At 41.1% G+C, this 17,392-nt stretch overlaps 2 protein-coding genes across 7 annotated transcripts in view; one reads left to right on the top strand and one right to left on the bottom strand.

Moving 5' to 3' along the window:
* Positions 1–1,583: 1,583 nt before the first annotated feature.
* On the bottom strand, positions 1,584–16,959 carry Atp5f1c (ATP synthase F1 subunit gamma). Of its 6 annotated transcripts, none has more exons than XM_090318864.1 (9): positions 16,872–16,959; positions 9,216–9,250; positions 8,669–8,800; positions 5,738–5,942; positions 5,148–5,291; positions 4,975–5,039; positions 3,775–4,027; positions 2,620–2,656; positions 1,584–2,076 (listed from the first exon to the last, which is right to left on the bottom strand). In XM_090318864.1, exons 2-8 carry the CDS (start codon positions 9,232–9,234, stop codon positions 2,650–2,652), a joined length of 825 nt encoding a protein of 274 aa, XP_090174990.1. In that variant the 5' UTR covers positions 9,235–9,250; positions 16,872–16,959; the 3' UTR covers positions 1,584–2,076; positions 2,620–2,649. The 6 variants fall into 6 exon arrangements, with proteins under 6 accessions (XP_090174990.1, XP_090174989.1, XP_090174993.1 ...); XM_090318863.1 differs by lacking the exon at positions 16,872–16,959 and adding an exon at positions 16,497–16,603; XM_090318867.1 differs by lacking the exon at positions 16,872–16,959 and adding an exon at positions 16,565–16,583.
* Kin (Kin17 DNA and RNA binding protein) overlaps positions 16,773–17,392 on the top strand; it is a 16,541-nt gene continuing 15,921 nt past the window's right edge. Inside the window, exon 1 of the mRNA XM_090318862.1 lies at positions 16,773–16,962. Coding sequence (XP_090174988.1) covers positions 16,849–16,962 — 114 coding nt within the window. The 5' untranslated portion in view covers positions 16,773–16,848. The remainder of the gene's footprint in view (positions 16,963–17,392) is intronic.

Genomic DNA, 17,392 nt, shown 5'->3' with positions numbered 1-17,392 from the left:
TCATCTCAAAATTGGCAGCTTTCCACCTTTCCTGCCTTCAATATACTGTTCAGAAAGAAACCCCAAGTGTGACAGACTTTGCTTCTAAAAGCCAAAGAAATCTAGCAGGCATGTTTCTTCATAGGGGCAATCATTTACTTAGATTTGTTACATGGCAAGCCATTAGATCCTAAAAGCTTTACTGATACAGGTCAGTGAATCTTCATAGACCCTTGAACAGATCTTTGTAAACCTTTGAATCTTCTACTCTTGGGATGCAAGTACTTGCTCTGGAGCCTTTAATATATTTGCACCTAGGAGTGGGAGGGAAGAGCATGAAACAGGATTATAAAGAAAGTAAAGAAGGAAAATGAAGGGAAGGGATTGGAGGGGAAGACATGGGAAGGGAGGAAGCTGGGATGGGGAAGAGAATAGAAGAAAACAGGACTTGGGCAAGGAGACACCATTGGTTTGCATTCAGGGAAGGGCTTAGCCAACTTATATGTGACCTAAATGGTCCTCCAGAGTAGTACTGAGTCAGGCAAGGCGACCAAGCTGGCCTCCCCCATTGACCAGGCATTGAAAGTAGGTGGGCTGTCTGAAAAAGCATAATTACTTCTAACAGTGACCTGTACTGCTAATGTGCATCACTGCTCCAGGGACTTTGAAGTGGTCAAGGTGAGAGAACATCCATGTTTTAAAGTCCTAAGTACATGCTAAGCTCCTAATTCAAACTAAAATTTCATGTTCTTCTCTCTTCCCATGTCATATTTCAGTCTGCCTTCTCTCAGAGGGAGAAGTGGGATTTCAGTAATACCAAAGGTTGGCTTTATCCTGTATGCCTTTGTTTGCTTTCTAAGCGTTTGTTCTTATTTCATAGAACTCATGCCAGGAGTTTTAATCATTAGCTATATAAAGGTGACTCACCTGATCGTCTTCCTGAATGTCATACTAGCATAGGTCACTGGGTCTGGTGACTAATGTCTGACTAGATTTCCCATCTACAACTTAAATCTAATATTTAATGGAAGCCAAAAACAAATTTCATCGCTCTCTTTCTCCCTCTCTGTTCTTAGCCACAGACTTGGGGAGAGGAACCAAAACCATGTTCATTTCATTCATTGAGAAATACAATAAAAACACCTATGTCCACAGTACCTCGCAGGTAGTCAGTGTGTAGTCAATACGCCTTCTAGGAAAAACTCATCTTGAAATAGTATATAAAATGAATTGGTGCACAACTTTGAATACAACTAAATTGTAAACACATTAAAACATGGAATTAATAGGTGATTTCTATAGCAACAGACCTGTATCTCTAAAGCTGTTATTTTCAAGTAGAAAGGAAAGAGTGAAAAATGGATTCTGGGAAGCAAGAACTACTGCAGTGTGAAAGCAGATGCTTTGGACAGTGGAGTCCAATATCTATGGACAACTGAATAGGACACAGAGCTCTTACTAAGAGCCCTACTCCTGATCATTCCATTGGTGGGTGAAGAAAAGTGCCAAGAACACAGTAAAGCTGGGTTGTGGGCTGGACCCTAGTGCTAGCAGACGGTACAGAGTAAAACTAAATTCTGGGCTAGACACTGGTGACGGCAGGGTTTACAGGTGGGAAGAACATTTATTCAGTTGGTCCTAACAGTTCAGTGCCTGCATAGTTTTCAAACTTAACACGGCAAGTTCAAATGTTCCATACGAAACACAAAGAGAAACAAAGGTTCATACAGAGCAAATTATAGAAAACAGGACTTGTAATAACAGCAATTCAGTCATAGGATACTCAAGTTGACAGACCTAGCAATTTAGATAGTATCTAGACGGTTCTGGAAAACATGTAAGTTTACGATCTGGTTTTCTTTTTGTGTGATAGCTAACATGTTAATATTTTAAAATATCTTAATATCACCACCTCATTTTGAAAACTACACCTATTTAAGAAGAGACTATGATTTTTCTAATTGTAAGTCATTTATTGTAATATAATTTACAAACATCTTGCTGTCTTTAGTAATTCAAACAATGGAGCAGGTTTCTTCTGGCAAAGACAGCAATAAGCTAAAAACGAAATCAGCTTGCAGAATTTTCCTTCTTCACCTGTAAAACAAAGTACAAAACAAGTAAAAATCAAGCACATTATTATGACAAGAAAATAACTCATCTACTTGGGGTAGAAAAAATAATTTATTTAACAATGTTCCTGTGGCTCTCAAATTTTGGTTGGTGGGACCATTCCTGAGGTTTGTCAAAAAGTTATCTGCCTTAATCTCCTTTTTGTACAGTACACAATTTCCAGAGGACACATGGTTCATGGCATCACCGCAGAATGAATATTGAAGCAGATGAAAATGTAAATATCTTCCGTCAGATCAGACATTTAGGGTGCCTAACTCAGAAAGCTTGAGAATCATCAGTCCTCCTCACAATAATGTTAACTATCTATCCCTTTCTGCAACATACTTAAAAAACGTAAAATGAAAAAGCCAACTACCATCATCCACATGCGTCTACAAATTGGCCGCTACATACAATAAACCTGATTGATTCAAATCTCATTAGCATCTCCTTACACTAAATTAGCTTCTGTTCTATCAGGCAAGTTTCTTTTCTGAAGGGGTATGGGGAGAGCATAAACTTTACCTCTTGTCTGAGGATGGAACTTGGTTTCCATTAATCCCTGGTTATTATATTAGAAGAAAAAAGACAAACACAAAACAAGCAGGTCAAGAAGCAATCCATACGAGTTAATCACAGTCCACGTCTTTACATGCTACCTTGAGGATAACACATAAATACAAACAAACATTCCTTTAAAACCAACTCAACATAAAAAGCTATAGATTCCAATCTGGTTAGAAGTGATAAAAACATGTCCATGCAAGGACTTAATACTCTAAAAGGGATGTGTATCTTTTGTCAGGTGTGCCTGCCTGTAGTCATAGCTGCTAGAACATAAATGGCAAGGATCTGTATAAAATGGGCTTAAAGATGAAAAAAAAGATAGAAGGTAAAAGTTGCATAAGTTAATAACCAACTAGGAGGAAATATTAGATGGTTCCAAGACAACTCAGCACACACTTCATCTTGCAAAACACAATCCAGTACATTTTTTTCCCTATAAAACACCCTGAAATGCATCAGACATGGTGGTATGTACCTGTAGTAATAATTCTACCTACTCAGGAGGTAGAGATTGTGAGGATTGTGTGTCAAGGCCAACTTGGACAAAAAAAATCCCACAAAGAAACCAGGTGTAATCCAAGTAGCAATGGCCTAGTAAGGCCCCAGGTTCAAAGATCATCCCTTAACCCTGCCCATAAGATATTCAAATTCTCAATAATCAAGACATTTTCTAAAGGAAAGAAGCACGTTACCAATGGGAGCCATACAGAAAATTGAATAGTTAAGATCCTGGGATTCTACTATCATTCAGTGGTTTACAAACCCAAAATTAGTCCAGTGTCTCAGAAAGTTTGGATTATAATACAGAAAATTCCAAAGAGAATTTTTCAAATGATGATAAATAGGTATTTTTGTTCCTACCACTTTAGGAAAATGAAAGCTCACCAGATACAGATCTCTAAAAAAGAAAGCAAGCCTGAGCAGTTTCCTTAGAACAATCAGAAGAAATCAAAGCAATCCCATCTTCATCAATCTTTTAGTACACACAATTCAGTAATGAATCATTTCCACCTGAATACACAAAGCAAGGCAAAAACTTGTAAGCCTCTAAATGTTAAATGAGCTGTCAAGAGAAGACTACAACCTTCCAGAAGGAACAGTAGAATTACTTACAGAGCAGCAGCCCCAGAGATGATTTCAATCAGCTCCTTGGTGATGACGGCTTGGCGTGTGCGGTTGAATGTCAGAGTCAGTTTATCTATCATTTCAGAAGCGTTCTTGCTGGCGTTATCCATGGCTGTCATCCTGGCACTCTGCTCACTGGTAGTGGACTCCTTTAAGGAGTAGTAGATGATGTTGGCCAGGCTGTACTCTTGGTAATTTTGCAGCACATCTGAGTCAATATCATCATAGATGCTCATGCTCTCTGTTGAAATAAGAATTTTTTTTTGAAATTACAGAGATTAGTACAGAAGATTGATTTCATTAAAAATTTTTTATTTTAATTACCAAGCAGAAGTCATTTTACAGTAAGCTGAATGCGGCTGTTTTCTACATGGTTTATTTCTACATCACAGACTTTAACATGTTTTTAGCGTTTTTAGTAAACAAAACACTGGATAGTGTAGTTTTTAGGAAACTGACATTTAAAAGAACTTCTAGTGGCCAGGCGTTTAGCCTACTGGTAGAGTGCTTGCCTAGCATGCACAAAGACCCAGGTTCGATTCCTCGGGACCACATACATTGAAAAAAAGCCGGAAATGGTGCTGAGTCTCAAGTGGTAGAGTTCTAGCCTTGAGAAAGTCCAAGGACAGTGCTCAGGGCCTGAGCTCAAGCCCAGGACTGGCAAAAAACAAAAAAACTACTAAACTGAGCAAGGGTGATGCTTCTGATTAAAAGGGTCACTAATACAGCAAGAACTCAATGTTATTCTCAAGAGAAGTTAGTGAACAGTTAAAATCAGTATAATGTCTATAGTTATTTCAATTTAACCACTCAGTTACTAGTCAAATAAAAATTTCAACTGAAAACTTGAGAAGAAAAAATTTCAAAAAGCTTCAGAGATAGAAATGGATATGAACTTGTTTTAATATTACAGAAATTTAGCCGTCTGTTTAACATCATGAATTGAAAGTAGTCAAGTAGTCAAGTGCTGGTGGCTCATGCCTGCAATCCTAGTTATTCAAGAGGCTGATACCCGAGGACAGAGGTTTGAAGTTAGGTGTGGCAGGAAAATTTGTGAGACTCTTATCTCCAATTAAAACACCAAAAAGCCAGAAGTAGAGCTGTAGCTCAAGTGGTAGAATGCTAGCCTTGAGCACAAAAAACCCAGATGCAGCAACCGGGCCAAGTTCAAGCCCTAGGACTACCTACCAGCACTTGCAATGGTATCAAGAGAAAAGATGGGTTTTTCTTCTGTCTTGTAGGAAATAACAGACCTAGAAGTGATAAGAATCAAATGTAATTCTCACAGTAATTTTAAAATTAAACATTTAATTATTTTAAAACAGGAATATAAGAGTTCAAGAATTCTAAATGATTCTTGCCTGAATCGATTGAAGATGATAGAGCCTTCTTCAAACTCATATCCAGAGTTTAATAACTCAAGTGCAATGACGGATGCATCTCCAAAAGTAGGGGGCTTTCTTCCCACATCTTTGAATGTCACCAGAAACTTGTCAGAATGAGTACTGGAAATCACACAAAATAGTTCAGGGGCATGCTTGTGTCATTACCAAGGGTCTTGTTTGGGGGATGGGGGAATGTTAGTGGTGATAGTTTTTAGGGTTAAGATGAGCTGTACCTTATCATTCCTTTCCTTCAGTACAAAGAATTAAAAAGGATTAAACACTGGGCCCTCTTTATTTTACACTCTTTGCCTTTCTCTGCCTAAAATCTGAATGAACTATTGTTCTTTTCTAACATTTTCAGTCAGTGATGATAAAGCCTCAGATTCCTTTTTGCATTAAAGCCAATAGTTTTGGATATTCCCACTCTTGGTGTGGACGGAGAAGAAACAGAAAACAAGTAAAATATGTATGTCTACACATACACACTTTCTCTTTCTCAAATATATCCTGAAAAAAATAAAAGCCTTTCTGAGTAAACCATGTATACACAAAAACTGCATATTTACCTATGGAGAATGCCCCTGAGTTTATCACCAACTCCAACAACCATAACCTCTTTTCCAGCTGCCGTGAGTGTAGCCACCTCACTTTTTATCAGTTTAGCAACTGATGAGTGAATAGCACCACAGAGTCCTCGGTCTGAGGACACACCAATAAGTAGGTGTTTCTTCTTATCTTCAGGTGCCTTAATATCAGCTTTTTCATACAGAGCTGAAAAATAAAAAGCATGAGTTTTCAAATACCACTTGTATTAAAGGTCTGACATTCCTTCCCTAATTTACAAAAGAATGGCTTTTTTTTCAATATATGCATTTATGTTCGGATGGCATTTTGACTAGGATATTCAGAAATGTCTATACTCAAAAACCAGACTGAAAACTATAAAGGTTTAAATACCTAAGAAATATTCCTAAGGGTCAATTAATGACCAATTTTCATTTGTTCTGACTGTAAACAATCTCTAAAACGAAAGAACTTTTTTTTAAAAAAAGTTAGAATTTTAGAAGCCCCTAATTCATCTAGACATTCAACTCCTATAGAATGCAATCTGCCAGCATACAACTAAAAACGTAAGAAACAAAACATTTGCTGAACTGCTCATCATCTGCCTATCAAGTTCTTAAAAACCTGTTGACACTTAAAAAATGAATGCCCATTTATTTGGGGGACTACTTTATCAACTTTGTGGGTCTGATGATTCTAAGCAGAAGCTAAGAAGAAATTAAATAAGAACAGCAACATGCTGATTTTACCAGGTGTAAGGCCAGTGAGAATGGGGAGAAATCAAAGAACTATTACCCTGTGGTTCTAGCCTGCCCCATAGGAAGGACAGGAAGATAAGGCTAGGCAGCAGCTTCCTAGACCATTGTCAGTTTACCACATCAGGCACTGTGGCTCAAGCCTGGAAGGCTATCTTCCTGGGAAGTAGTATCAGGGGATCGAGGTTGAAAGTTAAACTGGGCAAAAAAATTCACAAAAAATTCCTATGAATTGTGGCTAGGCATGTGGCACGCATCGGTTATCCCAACTACCACAGAAACACTGGCTGGGCAGTGCCACATGTATGCCATCACCAGCAACATGGAAAAACACATCAGTGAAAAGCACACAAAATAAGCCAGCCTGAGTATAAAGCAAAGTCCTATCCTCAAAATAGCCATTGCAAAAAGGGGTTGGAGGTATGGCTCACGTGGCAGAGCACCTGCCTTATAATAAGTACAAGGTTTTGACGTGAATCCCCAGAACTACCAAAACAACAGAATATGTTAAGCAGTAGTGTCCTGGCTACTCAGGAGGCTGAGATCTGAAAACTGCAGTTGGCATCAGCTGAAAAGTTTGTGAGACTTCTAGTAAAACAACCAGCAAAATGGGTGGGAATAGAGATGCAGCTAAAGTAAGAGAATACCAGATTCAAACATGAAAAGCCGAGTGAGAGCACCAGGTCCTTTGCTCAAGACCTACCACAGCACTGGCACAAATATGAAGGAAAGAAACAGCAGCATGTAGGCAAAGGAAGGAGTACCAGGACGAGGATTGTGTAAAGGCTTGAAAACTAGGATCACCTAACCATTTTTTTTTTTAATTGTTGTAAATTGATTTTAAGCAGGGAGCAGCATAAATAACTTGTAACTTATTGTATCTGTGGGGTAGAGAGAAGACTGCAGGGGCAAGGGCAGAAGCAAGGGGAGCACTCGGTGGTTAGACAGACAGATGGAAGGGACTAACTTTAAAATTAGAACAGCCTTTGTGGGAGATAAAAACCAAGTGTCCTTGAAGCTATTTAGGCATTGCCCACTATGATTTTCTTTATTCTCAACTTTGTATATATTTTTCCTAATAATAAACCTAAAATTCCATGAGGTGGCTTCAATTCAGCTACGAAATGGCATAACACCAAGAAATCAGAGAATATTATAACAAGATAGGAACTTCTTAGCAGTTTCAATTTTGCTTCTTTCTGGGACAAATTATCAGGTATAAATCTGTCTAAAAACAAAATATAAAATTCCTTTTAAGATCACTGTGTCACTACTATGACTACTAACGCTACTGAAGAATGAGTGTTCTGTAGGATGGTAAAGCAAAAATGTGTTTTGAATTTTTAAAGGCTAAGACTAAAATATTGTTAAATAGAAGGTCTGGGCAGTAAAGGTGCAGTTTGAGTAGTAGGTTCCAACCCCGAGTGAAAAAGCCAAGTGAGACCTTGAGGTCCTGCATTCAAACACTAAGACTTACACATAAAAAGACTAAACAAATAAAATGAAGGATCCTCACATGGTGGCACCTGCTTGTATTCCCAGCTCTTGGGAGATCTTAGTTTGAAAATAGCCTAGGCTACACAGCAACTCCTCTGCAAAAAAGTACATTTTCAGCTGCTTTTTTATCCTAAATCATTCATAATCTCAAAATACTGTCACAAATCCTCTCTGCAACAATTTAATTAATTCTTCACCACAGGGTCCTACCCTCTACTATCTGCCAACCCAGAGTTCTAAAACAGCACAAACCAGGTAACAGGATAAAAGCTGGCATTTGTGTCTAATGTATTATGTTTCCGAGGTTTTTAATAGTGTATTTAATATTATCATCTCATATTCATATTTAACATTATGGTTTAGAAAGACCATTTTTAACACTAGCATATACCGTACTCACTACACAGAATTGGATACCAAAGCAATGTTTCACACAAAGGCTTCATGTCTACTGACATGCGACACTGGGCAAGTCACTTACTTTCAGGATTCAAGGGGATTTCAAGATTCCCACCCGCCTAGAGCCGTTATGCATGTATGTAAAGTACCTCTACATGGAAGATGTCTGTCACACAGCAAGTATTCAAAATGGGCCTGGCACTGGGCAATGCAGTAGATAAAACTAATCGGTAATCCTTACATTCAGTAATTCTCATAATGTGTGAATAACTTTTTTCTTACCCAAAGATCCTACTCCATATACTCTAGCTGGCTTCAGCTCCCTCTCTGCACGGGCATATTTTGCTGCTGCTACCATTTTCATAGATTTGGTAATTTTCTGGATGTTTTTGATCGACTTCAGTCGCCTGGTTACTAAAAAAATGAAAATGGAAGTGATGCATTAAGACAAAGGAGTAGTATTTATAGTATGAATGAACAGCAGTGGCCAAATCTCTCGCAATGTTAATACTAGTACTAGTAAAAAGATAAGACTATGGCCATTTACACAGAGTAAACTGCAAAATGAGAGACTTTACAGTATATGCTAAAAATGGCTTCACCTGCATATTCCATAACAATATATATACAAATATTTTTTTCTAGTTATTACTGAACAGAGAATAGAAAAAAAACTTTCTCATGTTACCCTATAATTATCTTTTCAAAACATAGCCAATGTCTCACACATAGTTATCTATTTGATGAAGAAAGTGGCTTTAGAAAGTATTTTTATTTGTTAAAATTTCATTCTTCACAATCAACATATTGAGACCAATAGCATACTTACTATCTTTTAAAGTCACCATCTTTCAAACTTGGATCCTGAGAATAAAGAATTAAAGATACTTTAGTTTTTTTGAAACAGCTCCATCATAAAAGAAAAATATTCCGTTAAGGTTTACTTAATATTCATAAAAATAATCTATCAACACATGAATAAAATATTTCTATATTCAAATTCTCCAAACAAATATCAAAGGCCCCATTTTACCTGCCTTAACTCTTAGCACAAGCCTTGCACTGCCGTTGGTGTGCTGATGTCAGTAAGTGGTCTATCACCACCTGCATCCCTAGTTTATGTTACGTCTAGGACAGAAGAGTACTTCCTCTTCTTAGGCTGTCTATACTTGAAACTCAAGGCCAAGGTCTGGGGTATAATTCAGTGGCAAAACGCCACTAGTAAGCACAACACCTTGAGTTCAATCTAGCAACCCCCCCAAAAAACCAAAATACGCACAAAAAAATACAAAAACAAAGCAAGGCACTAGTGGCTCACACTTCTAATCCTAGCTATTCAAGAGCCTTAGATCATGGTTCAAAAAGCCAGCCCAGGCAAGAAAGTCCAATTAGGGGCCAGGAGTTTGGCCTAGTGGTAGAGTGCTTGCCTAGCATGCATGAAGACCCGGGTTCGATTCCTTGGTACCACATACATAGAAAAAAGCCAGAAGTGGTGCTGAGGCTCAAGTGGTAGAGCTCTAGCCTTGAGAAAGTCCAAGGACAGTGCTCAGGCCCTGAGCTCAAGCCCAGGACTTGCAAAAAAAAAAAAGTCCAATTATCTTATCTCCAATTAGTTACGTAAAAAGCCAAAAGTGGTGCTGTGGCTCAAATAGTAGAGTGCTAGCCTTCAGCAAAAGGAGTTCCGGGACAGCTGCCAAGCCCCAGAATTCAAGCCTCAGAACCGGCAAAAACAACAACAAACCTGCACAAGGACACATGCATCTAAAACACAACTTTTAACTTCATTAGTGCCTAGCAACCTTTAAAAAATAAGTCAAAATGAGCTGCTGAAATGTCAGTGAAAGATGAATGAGAGGTTGCTTGCCAGAGTGGGAAAGGTGGCTTGTCACAAGATATTATCTTTAAGCCTTTGAATCCACCCAAAGTACTGGTGGTGGCAGGGAAAGTAGACGGGAGAAGTGAAGACCCAATCATTTGTACAAAGGATGTGCTAACAAGGTGGGGGGGGGGGTATTCCCTTCACAGGATTTCTGCAAGATACAAACAGTGGTTTTGAAAGGTAATGTCATATTTAGGAAATACATAAGGCAAAACATTGTGAGGCCTGGGTTCAATTCATAACACTATACAAGAAAGAAGGGAGGGAGGGAGAGAGAGACCAAGGGAAAGCAAGAAAGCAAACATGCTTGCATCCATGAATAGGAGAATTACAGATATGGGTTATAATCAAGTGTTACCTAAAGTATTTAATACTTGAAAATGTATGTAAGTACTATTTAGTATTGAGCAGGCAGGAGGAAAGAGATGAAGTTTTGTAAGCCCACAGTCATTTTAACTTTCAGATGAGTGATTACTGTCAAATGAGCTTGGAATTTCTATTACATTCCTAGCCTGACAACATGCGCACCTGCAGCTTGTGGACAAGAGAAAGGTCAAGGGTAAGACAGACTGAGGCTTCCAAGCTAATGACTTGATAGATGGTCATCATAATGGATAGAGAGATAGGGGGAAAGAACTCCCTGGAAGTAAGGAGTTTAAGTAAGATACAGTTAGAAAGACTAGAAGGCTAGGTGGAATGTCCAATGAGAAATGACAGGTTTTGGGAGACAGATTTGAAAACCACCACTCACCATAGTAGTTGCTGTTAAAAACAAAGACCAAACATAACCCCAACCATGCTAGGTAGAACTAGAAGCAGAAGGAACACGTTCTAATTTTGTGAAGCAAGCAGTAACCTAGTGCTGAAACCAGGGAATGAAAATTAAAGATTAAGATCTTAAATGAATATAGCTGCAGAAAGACTCAGTATGTATTAACAAATCAAATCCAACAATACGTAAAAAAGCAACACACCATTACATTAACAGGTGGGACTCGATCAGTTATGCAAGTTCCTTTAATGTACAAAATCAAATAATAGAATCTATCACAACCACAGATTAAGAAAAACTGTACAACAAAAAGATGCAAAAATCTAACACCCATTCATCAAAAGCTTGTGAATAAACTTAAGAAACCTATGCCATAGTTTTCTCCTTAACACTGAGAATCAGAAAGCATTTTTGTTCCACATCATACTGGAAGTCAAAACCAAAGCACTAATTCAGAAAAAGGAAGTAAATAGATTGGGAAAAAGAACAGAAAAAGAAACAAACTTTTTTGTTCAATGATGGTGTGACTGTCTATAGAAAATCCAGAACCCTCCTAGAGTCAATAGGCAATTACAGCAAAATTGTAGGTTATATAGTTAATTTGCTTTTCTAGACATCTTCCCTCAGTATCCACAGGGGTTGTGCCAGAGCTCCTCAGGGACACCAAAGTCTTTGATGTTCGGGTCCCTTGTATTAAATGGCATAATATTTACACAAATAACCTACCCATAGATGGGGAGCATGAAATCCTAAGTCCAAAAAAGAACAAAAGGAAAAGAACTAATCAATCTGATTTTAAAGCTTCAAGAGCTGGAGGAAAAAATAATCTTAGCTATAAGCTAGCAGAGGTAAGGAAAATAGAGAAAAGAATGAACAATCAAGCCATAAGACTAGGAGAAACTTTAAATTCATATGGTACTAGAAAGAAGTTTGAAAAGGGCTATGTATTACATAATTCTACTACATGACATGCCAGAAATGACAAAACTGTAACAATAGCAATGAAATCAGTGGTTGCCAGGGTTTTGAGAGGGAAGGAAGAACTTTTGGAGAAAACTGTCCTGTAATAGTGGAACATTTGTCCAAACTCATAAAACTACACCAAAAAGAGTGACCCTTAATGAAACTATAAACTTCTGAAAGTTAAATTTTTCTGTAATTTAAAAATGTTATTAAGCTGGACATGGTGAGAGATACATAGAATCCTAGTTATACAGCAGACAGAAGTACAATCTCCAATTTAAGGCCTGCTCCACAAAATTAGGAAGACCGTACCTCAAAAACAAAACAGAAAAAGAACAGAGGGCTGTGAGGTGGCTCAATGGTAGAATGGTTACTAAAATTTGCAAGGCATTGACTAAAAAAAAAAAAAACAACAACTCTATACTAAAAAAATTCAATATGACCTAAAATTTAAGGAATGATATATATCCTACAATCTCATTTTTGTGACTATATGTGCATAAAAGTCATAATTATTAAAATAGCAAAATCAAGAATTATTTTTGAAAGACTCCTGATTTACACAGTTTCATTTTGATATCAGTCATAAAGATAGGTAATTTAGAGAAAGCACATTTGTAAAATATTAGTGTTGAAATGTCAGAATGGACAAAAATAAAAGCAAGGAAGTATTGACAAATGGCTATTTCAGAGTACAGACTATTGGATATGATTGCAGTGCTAACAATCTTTTCTCAGAATGGCATCAGAAAAGTGCCACCAGCTGTTTGCTGGCTTTTTTTTCCCAGTGTAATGACTTTTTCACCCCAAATATCAAGTTGATAGGCTTTAGCAATTGACATTTAGCTATTACGGTTTTATGCACATACTTCAATTTTACTGACAAGTCTTACATTAGAGACTAGCATATGGAACAAATTTGGACAAACAAATGTTTTGGCTTTCAAAAGCATTCCAAGTGAGAGCTAGAAGAGGAAGCATCTTCTGATTCTTTATGCTGGGTATGTGCTGTCCTGTCAGGTGTTTGGAAGCCCTCTTATGCATGACCTTCACTAAGCTTAAAGATGAACGTCAATTAACAACCTTCATTTTCAAAGTACAATCTGGCCACTGAATGGCAAAGCATGGACGGTCTGCCCTCTTTTTAGGACATAATTTAATCTACTGAATTTCACACTAATAAGATTCTGCACTGAGAAGATAAAAGTTCTGCATCATTGTATCATGTCCTCGTGTCTCAAGAAACCATCAGATTAGATGAGAAACTTGACATCCAAAGACAATGGATGGAGGATCCAATGGATTGTGGGTTATTAGTATCTGCTATGATCAAGGAGCACTGCCGTTACAAGACCAAATGTTGGTGGAAGTGTTTTAAGAATTGCAGTTTAAGACATTTAAGGGATACGTAATGCTATGGCACCAGCAGCTACTTTCCAAGGAAGAATCTAACATGTCTAATTCTGATAATGAATGCCTGTGTACAAGTCTATCACCTACTCTTTTTACTCTAAAAAGTGACTATGTCTCCCTGTTTTTCTCCAAAACCCATCCATAATCCTTCTTCCTTTGGCAGGTAGAATAACCTTGCATAATCATGTAGAAGCTGTGTAAACTTGTTTTTGAATTTTCAAGTGCCACTGTATTATGTACTTTGCTAAATCAAAATGTGTCTGCTATTCCTCTATTTAAGAGATGAGGAACCACCAGTTCAGACACATACAAAATGCACCCAAGAACACAGCCAGGAAGAACTGCAGCATCAGAACCCCAGCCCCCAAGACACATAGGTTCCAGGGGCTACAATTTGGTCTATGTACATTCTGCTGCTGCCTTGTGGTTTACATCTATCAGCAAGGAAATGTGTGTTCTCAGCTTCAGAGGACCTGTCTCTTCCCTCCTGAAACGCTAGCCCTCTTCCCATCAGTATACATACTGTGATTTATGTCCAATGACAGCTCCTTATAAAGCAATTTCATTTTAAAAATCACTGAAAATGAATGAAAATTGGAAGACAGCAAAATCAAGAACTCCTTGTTTCAAATTTCTCCTTGAAAACAGAAACACAACACCAACTGCATTTTTTGAAGCTTCCAAGATGCAAGGAAATCATCTTAATACTTTTGTGAAGGCAAAGGCATTTCTCTCCCCTTCCATATTTATTCTGTGGAGCATTAAATTACTGTTTTAATATCTGAATTAAAAAGTTAACTGTAGTGGGAAGAGTAAAGACTTAGGGTCAGAAAGATATTAGACACCAAGAGCAATGAATGTGTAAACAGAAAGAGTAGAGAACTTATATCCCACAGCAGAACACCGATGATGCTTATTTAAAACCAAAACTCCAGGACTCTGACCTTTATCTGGTGATTGTTCCTAGCAGAAGCCATCTCAGACTGTAAGCTCTTATTTAAATCAATCATTCACTACAAGGTGTTCAAAATTATTTTTCAGGGAAGAGCTGTTCCTGAGCTTTTTCCCTAAAGGCTAATGCTCCACTACTTGATCCACAGCTCCACTTTCACCTTTTCGGTGGTTAACTGGAGATAAGAGTGTCAGGGACATCCATGTCTGGGAAGGCTTCAAATGCTTTTTGGACCTCTGATTCCTGGGTAACTAGGATTTTAGGGGTGAACTACCCCGAAACTCTTAATAATTTACACATGTTTTTATTAGATGTTATTTCTATAGTATTATGATTACTTCTCTGAAACTCCATTTTTTAAAAAAATAGTTTAACTTAAGGTTCTAAAAACAAATTTGGGGACGGGAGTTTGGCCTAGTGGTTAAAGTGCTTGCCTAGCATGCATGAAGACCCGGGTTCGATTCCTCGGTACCACATACATAGAAAAAAAAGCCGGAAGTGGTGCTGAGGCTCAAGTGGTAGAGCTCTAGCCTTGAGAAAGTCCAAGGACAGTACTCAGGCCCTGAGCTCAAGCCCAGGACTGGCAAAAAAAAGATAAATAAATAAAAAAAAATAAAAACAAACTTGGATTTGACTTGTTTTTTTAAAAATACTGACAGAGAACACTAATGCATAAGAAGGAAAGAAAAGAGCTGGTGTTTCTGAGCACCACTGCATGCCAGGAAGCTCTCCAACTCTATCTGTTCACCAACACATTTTAAAAACCTGCATGCTTGCCAACCGGTGCAGGATAGGCATCGTTCAAATGCCTGATGATTGGCTGAGGGGGAAATGTCCCCACCTGAGAGAGAATTCAACTATTGTTGGACTCCGTCTCACGAATCTTCTTTCTTAATATTAGGAAAACAATCTGCCATCCGTGGCTAACCCTCCATGATGTTTTCCATAGTCGCCTGAAACTCTTGCTGTGGATTCTTTGCGTAATGTAAAGAATTGTTTCTGTCGGTACTGTTTTAGTTCCTTCTCATAAAGTAGCACACAGAACTGGACTTCAGGACTGTGGCACCTCAGAAACCCTCCATCCTGTAAAACCATAGACTTGGTAGGACACAACCTACTTGGAAACATCCTCACGAAACAATGGGTTGATAATGAACTAGACCGCTTGAGGGTGGGGATAATGAACTAGACAGCTTGAGGGTGGGGAGGAGAGGGAGAGATTGGAGAGGGCCGGGGAAGGGACGATTTGTACAACTGTAACCCCTCGGTACTCCACCGTTATAATAACAATAAAAATGCTTCTGAAAACTCCTCTAGGCCGCGCCTGGGAGGCGGTTCCAGCCCGGCTCGTTTTAAAATGTCCCATTCTGTGCCACCGTACCACCCAGGGACTTTTGACAGGCCTCCCCCAGGGCTTTCCTCTTTCTGGCCTCGGAGAGCTAATGCGCAGAGTCCTCAGACGTGACAGCACTGCACACCTGAACAGCAGTTAGCAAAAGTCACCTCAACGTCCACCTGTCGCCTCCTCCTCCTCCTCGGGACAGACCTTGAGGCCCTGTCGTGACCTTGCGGGGCTCGGGTGTAAAGGCGGTGCTGACGGCCCTGTCCTTCTTGTCCCCTAGGCCACAAGGCGCCCGCCAGCCCACGGGGGTCTGCGGCGTTGGTGTCTCCCGGACCCAGGCCGGGGCCGGGCGGCGCAGGGGTCACCCCGACCGGCCTGGAGGGTCTCGCGGGCCGCCGGGGACCTTGCCTCGGGCCCTCGCCTCACCTCGGCGGACCCCGCTCGGGCCTGCCCGACCCTCGGCGCCGCCGACCCTGGCCGGATTCGTGGGCCGGACGCCGTCGAGCCCCCCCCCCCCCCCGTCGCTCACTCCGACTCCAGACTCGGCGCGGAGGCCCCAGGGGACGCGCGGCGTGACCTCCGTCCCCGCGGATCACGGTTCCCGCCCTCGCCCGCGCCCTTCCGCTTCCAGCCGCTCCCCGCGGCGCCAGCCGACGCGGCCCGGGCTGGACGCGAGGCCTAGCGCGGCCCTGCGGCCCGGCTGCGCTCCACGGCGCCCCCGATCCGTCCCCCCACCTCCCATCCGCTGAGCTCTTCCATCCCTTGCAGTCCTCCCGCAAACCTCCATACCACGGCGACTGCACGGCCACAGCAGACGGCCCGGCGACCCTCGTCCCCGAGAAGATGGTGGTGGCTACCTTGCTGAAGGTCGAGCAGGCGGACCTTAGTGCGCATGCGCGGAGTCTCCCCCGACACGCCCTCTCTCCTCACTCGTCCGGTCAGTCTCGTTCCCTCCCGCCAGAGACGGGGAAGTCTCGCGAGTGTTGGAACCCAGCCTTTCCCGCCCCTCCCCACCTCCCTTTTCCCGGCTGTCAACTTTGTCCCGCCCACTCCCTCCGTGCCAGTTCCGCTTCCCGTCGGCGGGGCTGGGCCGCTCCCCATTAGGAGATCGGTAGCTGTGGTGATCGCCGCGGTGGTCGCCATGGGGAAGTCAGATTTTCTTACCCCCAAGGCCATCGCCAACAGGATCAAATCCAAGGGACTTCAGAAGTTGCGCTGGTATTGCCAGATGTGCCAGAAGCAGTGTCGGGACGAGGTAAGGCGGCCTGCAGGGGCTCCGGAAGTCCAGTTCGAGTCGCTGGCGCGGCTGACGGCGGAGGCTCGGGGATCTTCCCGGAGCGAGGCGACGGCCGTGCCCCCCTGCGGGCCCAGCGGAGCCCCCAGGCCTCGGAGGCGCCCTCGCTCCCCGCCCCCACCCCGCAGGGATAACGTAGAAGTCGTGACCAGTCCTCCCCGCTGTGTGGGTGGCGAGTGCCGGGCCGGGCGCGCGAGCCTCTCGGACTGGACGCTTCCGAGTCGGCTTCCGGTTCCTGTGCGTGCGGTGAGGGTGGTTGACGGAATGGTTTCTGCAAGTCGTGCTCCAACCCTCAAGTTCCTCCGGATTCCACGCGCACCCCACCAGTTGTCGTACTTTGGCATTGACTGGTCGCAGAGGCTGGAGCGGTCAGCTTTCCTACCGTAATGTC

The sequence above is a fragment of the Megascapheus bottae genome, chromosome 26 (assembly GCF_031878675.1).
Source record: "Megascapheus bottae isolate mThoBot1 chromosome 26, mThoBot2.hap1, whole genome shotgun sequence".
Taxonomy (NCBI): Eukaryota; Metazoa; Chordata; class Mammalia; order Rodentia; family Geomyidae; genus Megascapheus; species Megascapheus bottae.
The sequence above is the reverse complement of the archived record's forward strand: the minus strand, read 5'-3'. Positions and strand labels throughout refer to the sequence as shown.

What these genes read in the sequence shown, in the direction of transcription:
- Atp5f1c (XM_090318864.1), bottom strand. An exon ending in ATATGGAGTAGGATCTTTGG is followed by an intron (nt 5,943 to 8,668) that starts GTAAGAAAAAAG and finishes TTTATTTTTCAG; the next exon opens with CTCTGTATGAAAAAGCTGAT. An exon ending in CTCAGGGGCATTCTCCATAG is followed by an intron (nt 5,292 to 5,737) that starts GTAAATATGCAG and finishes TGTGATTTCCAG; the next exon opens with TACTCATTCTGACAAGTTTC.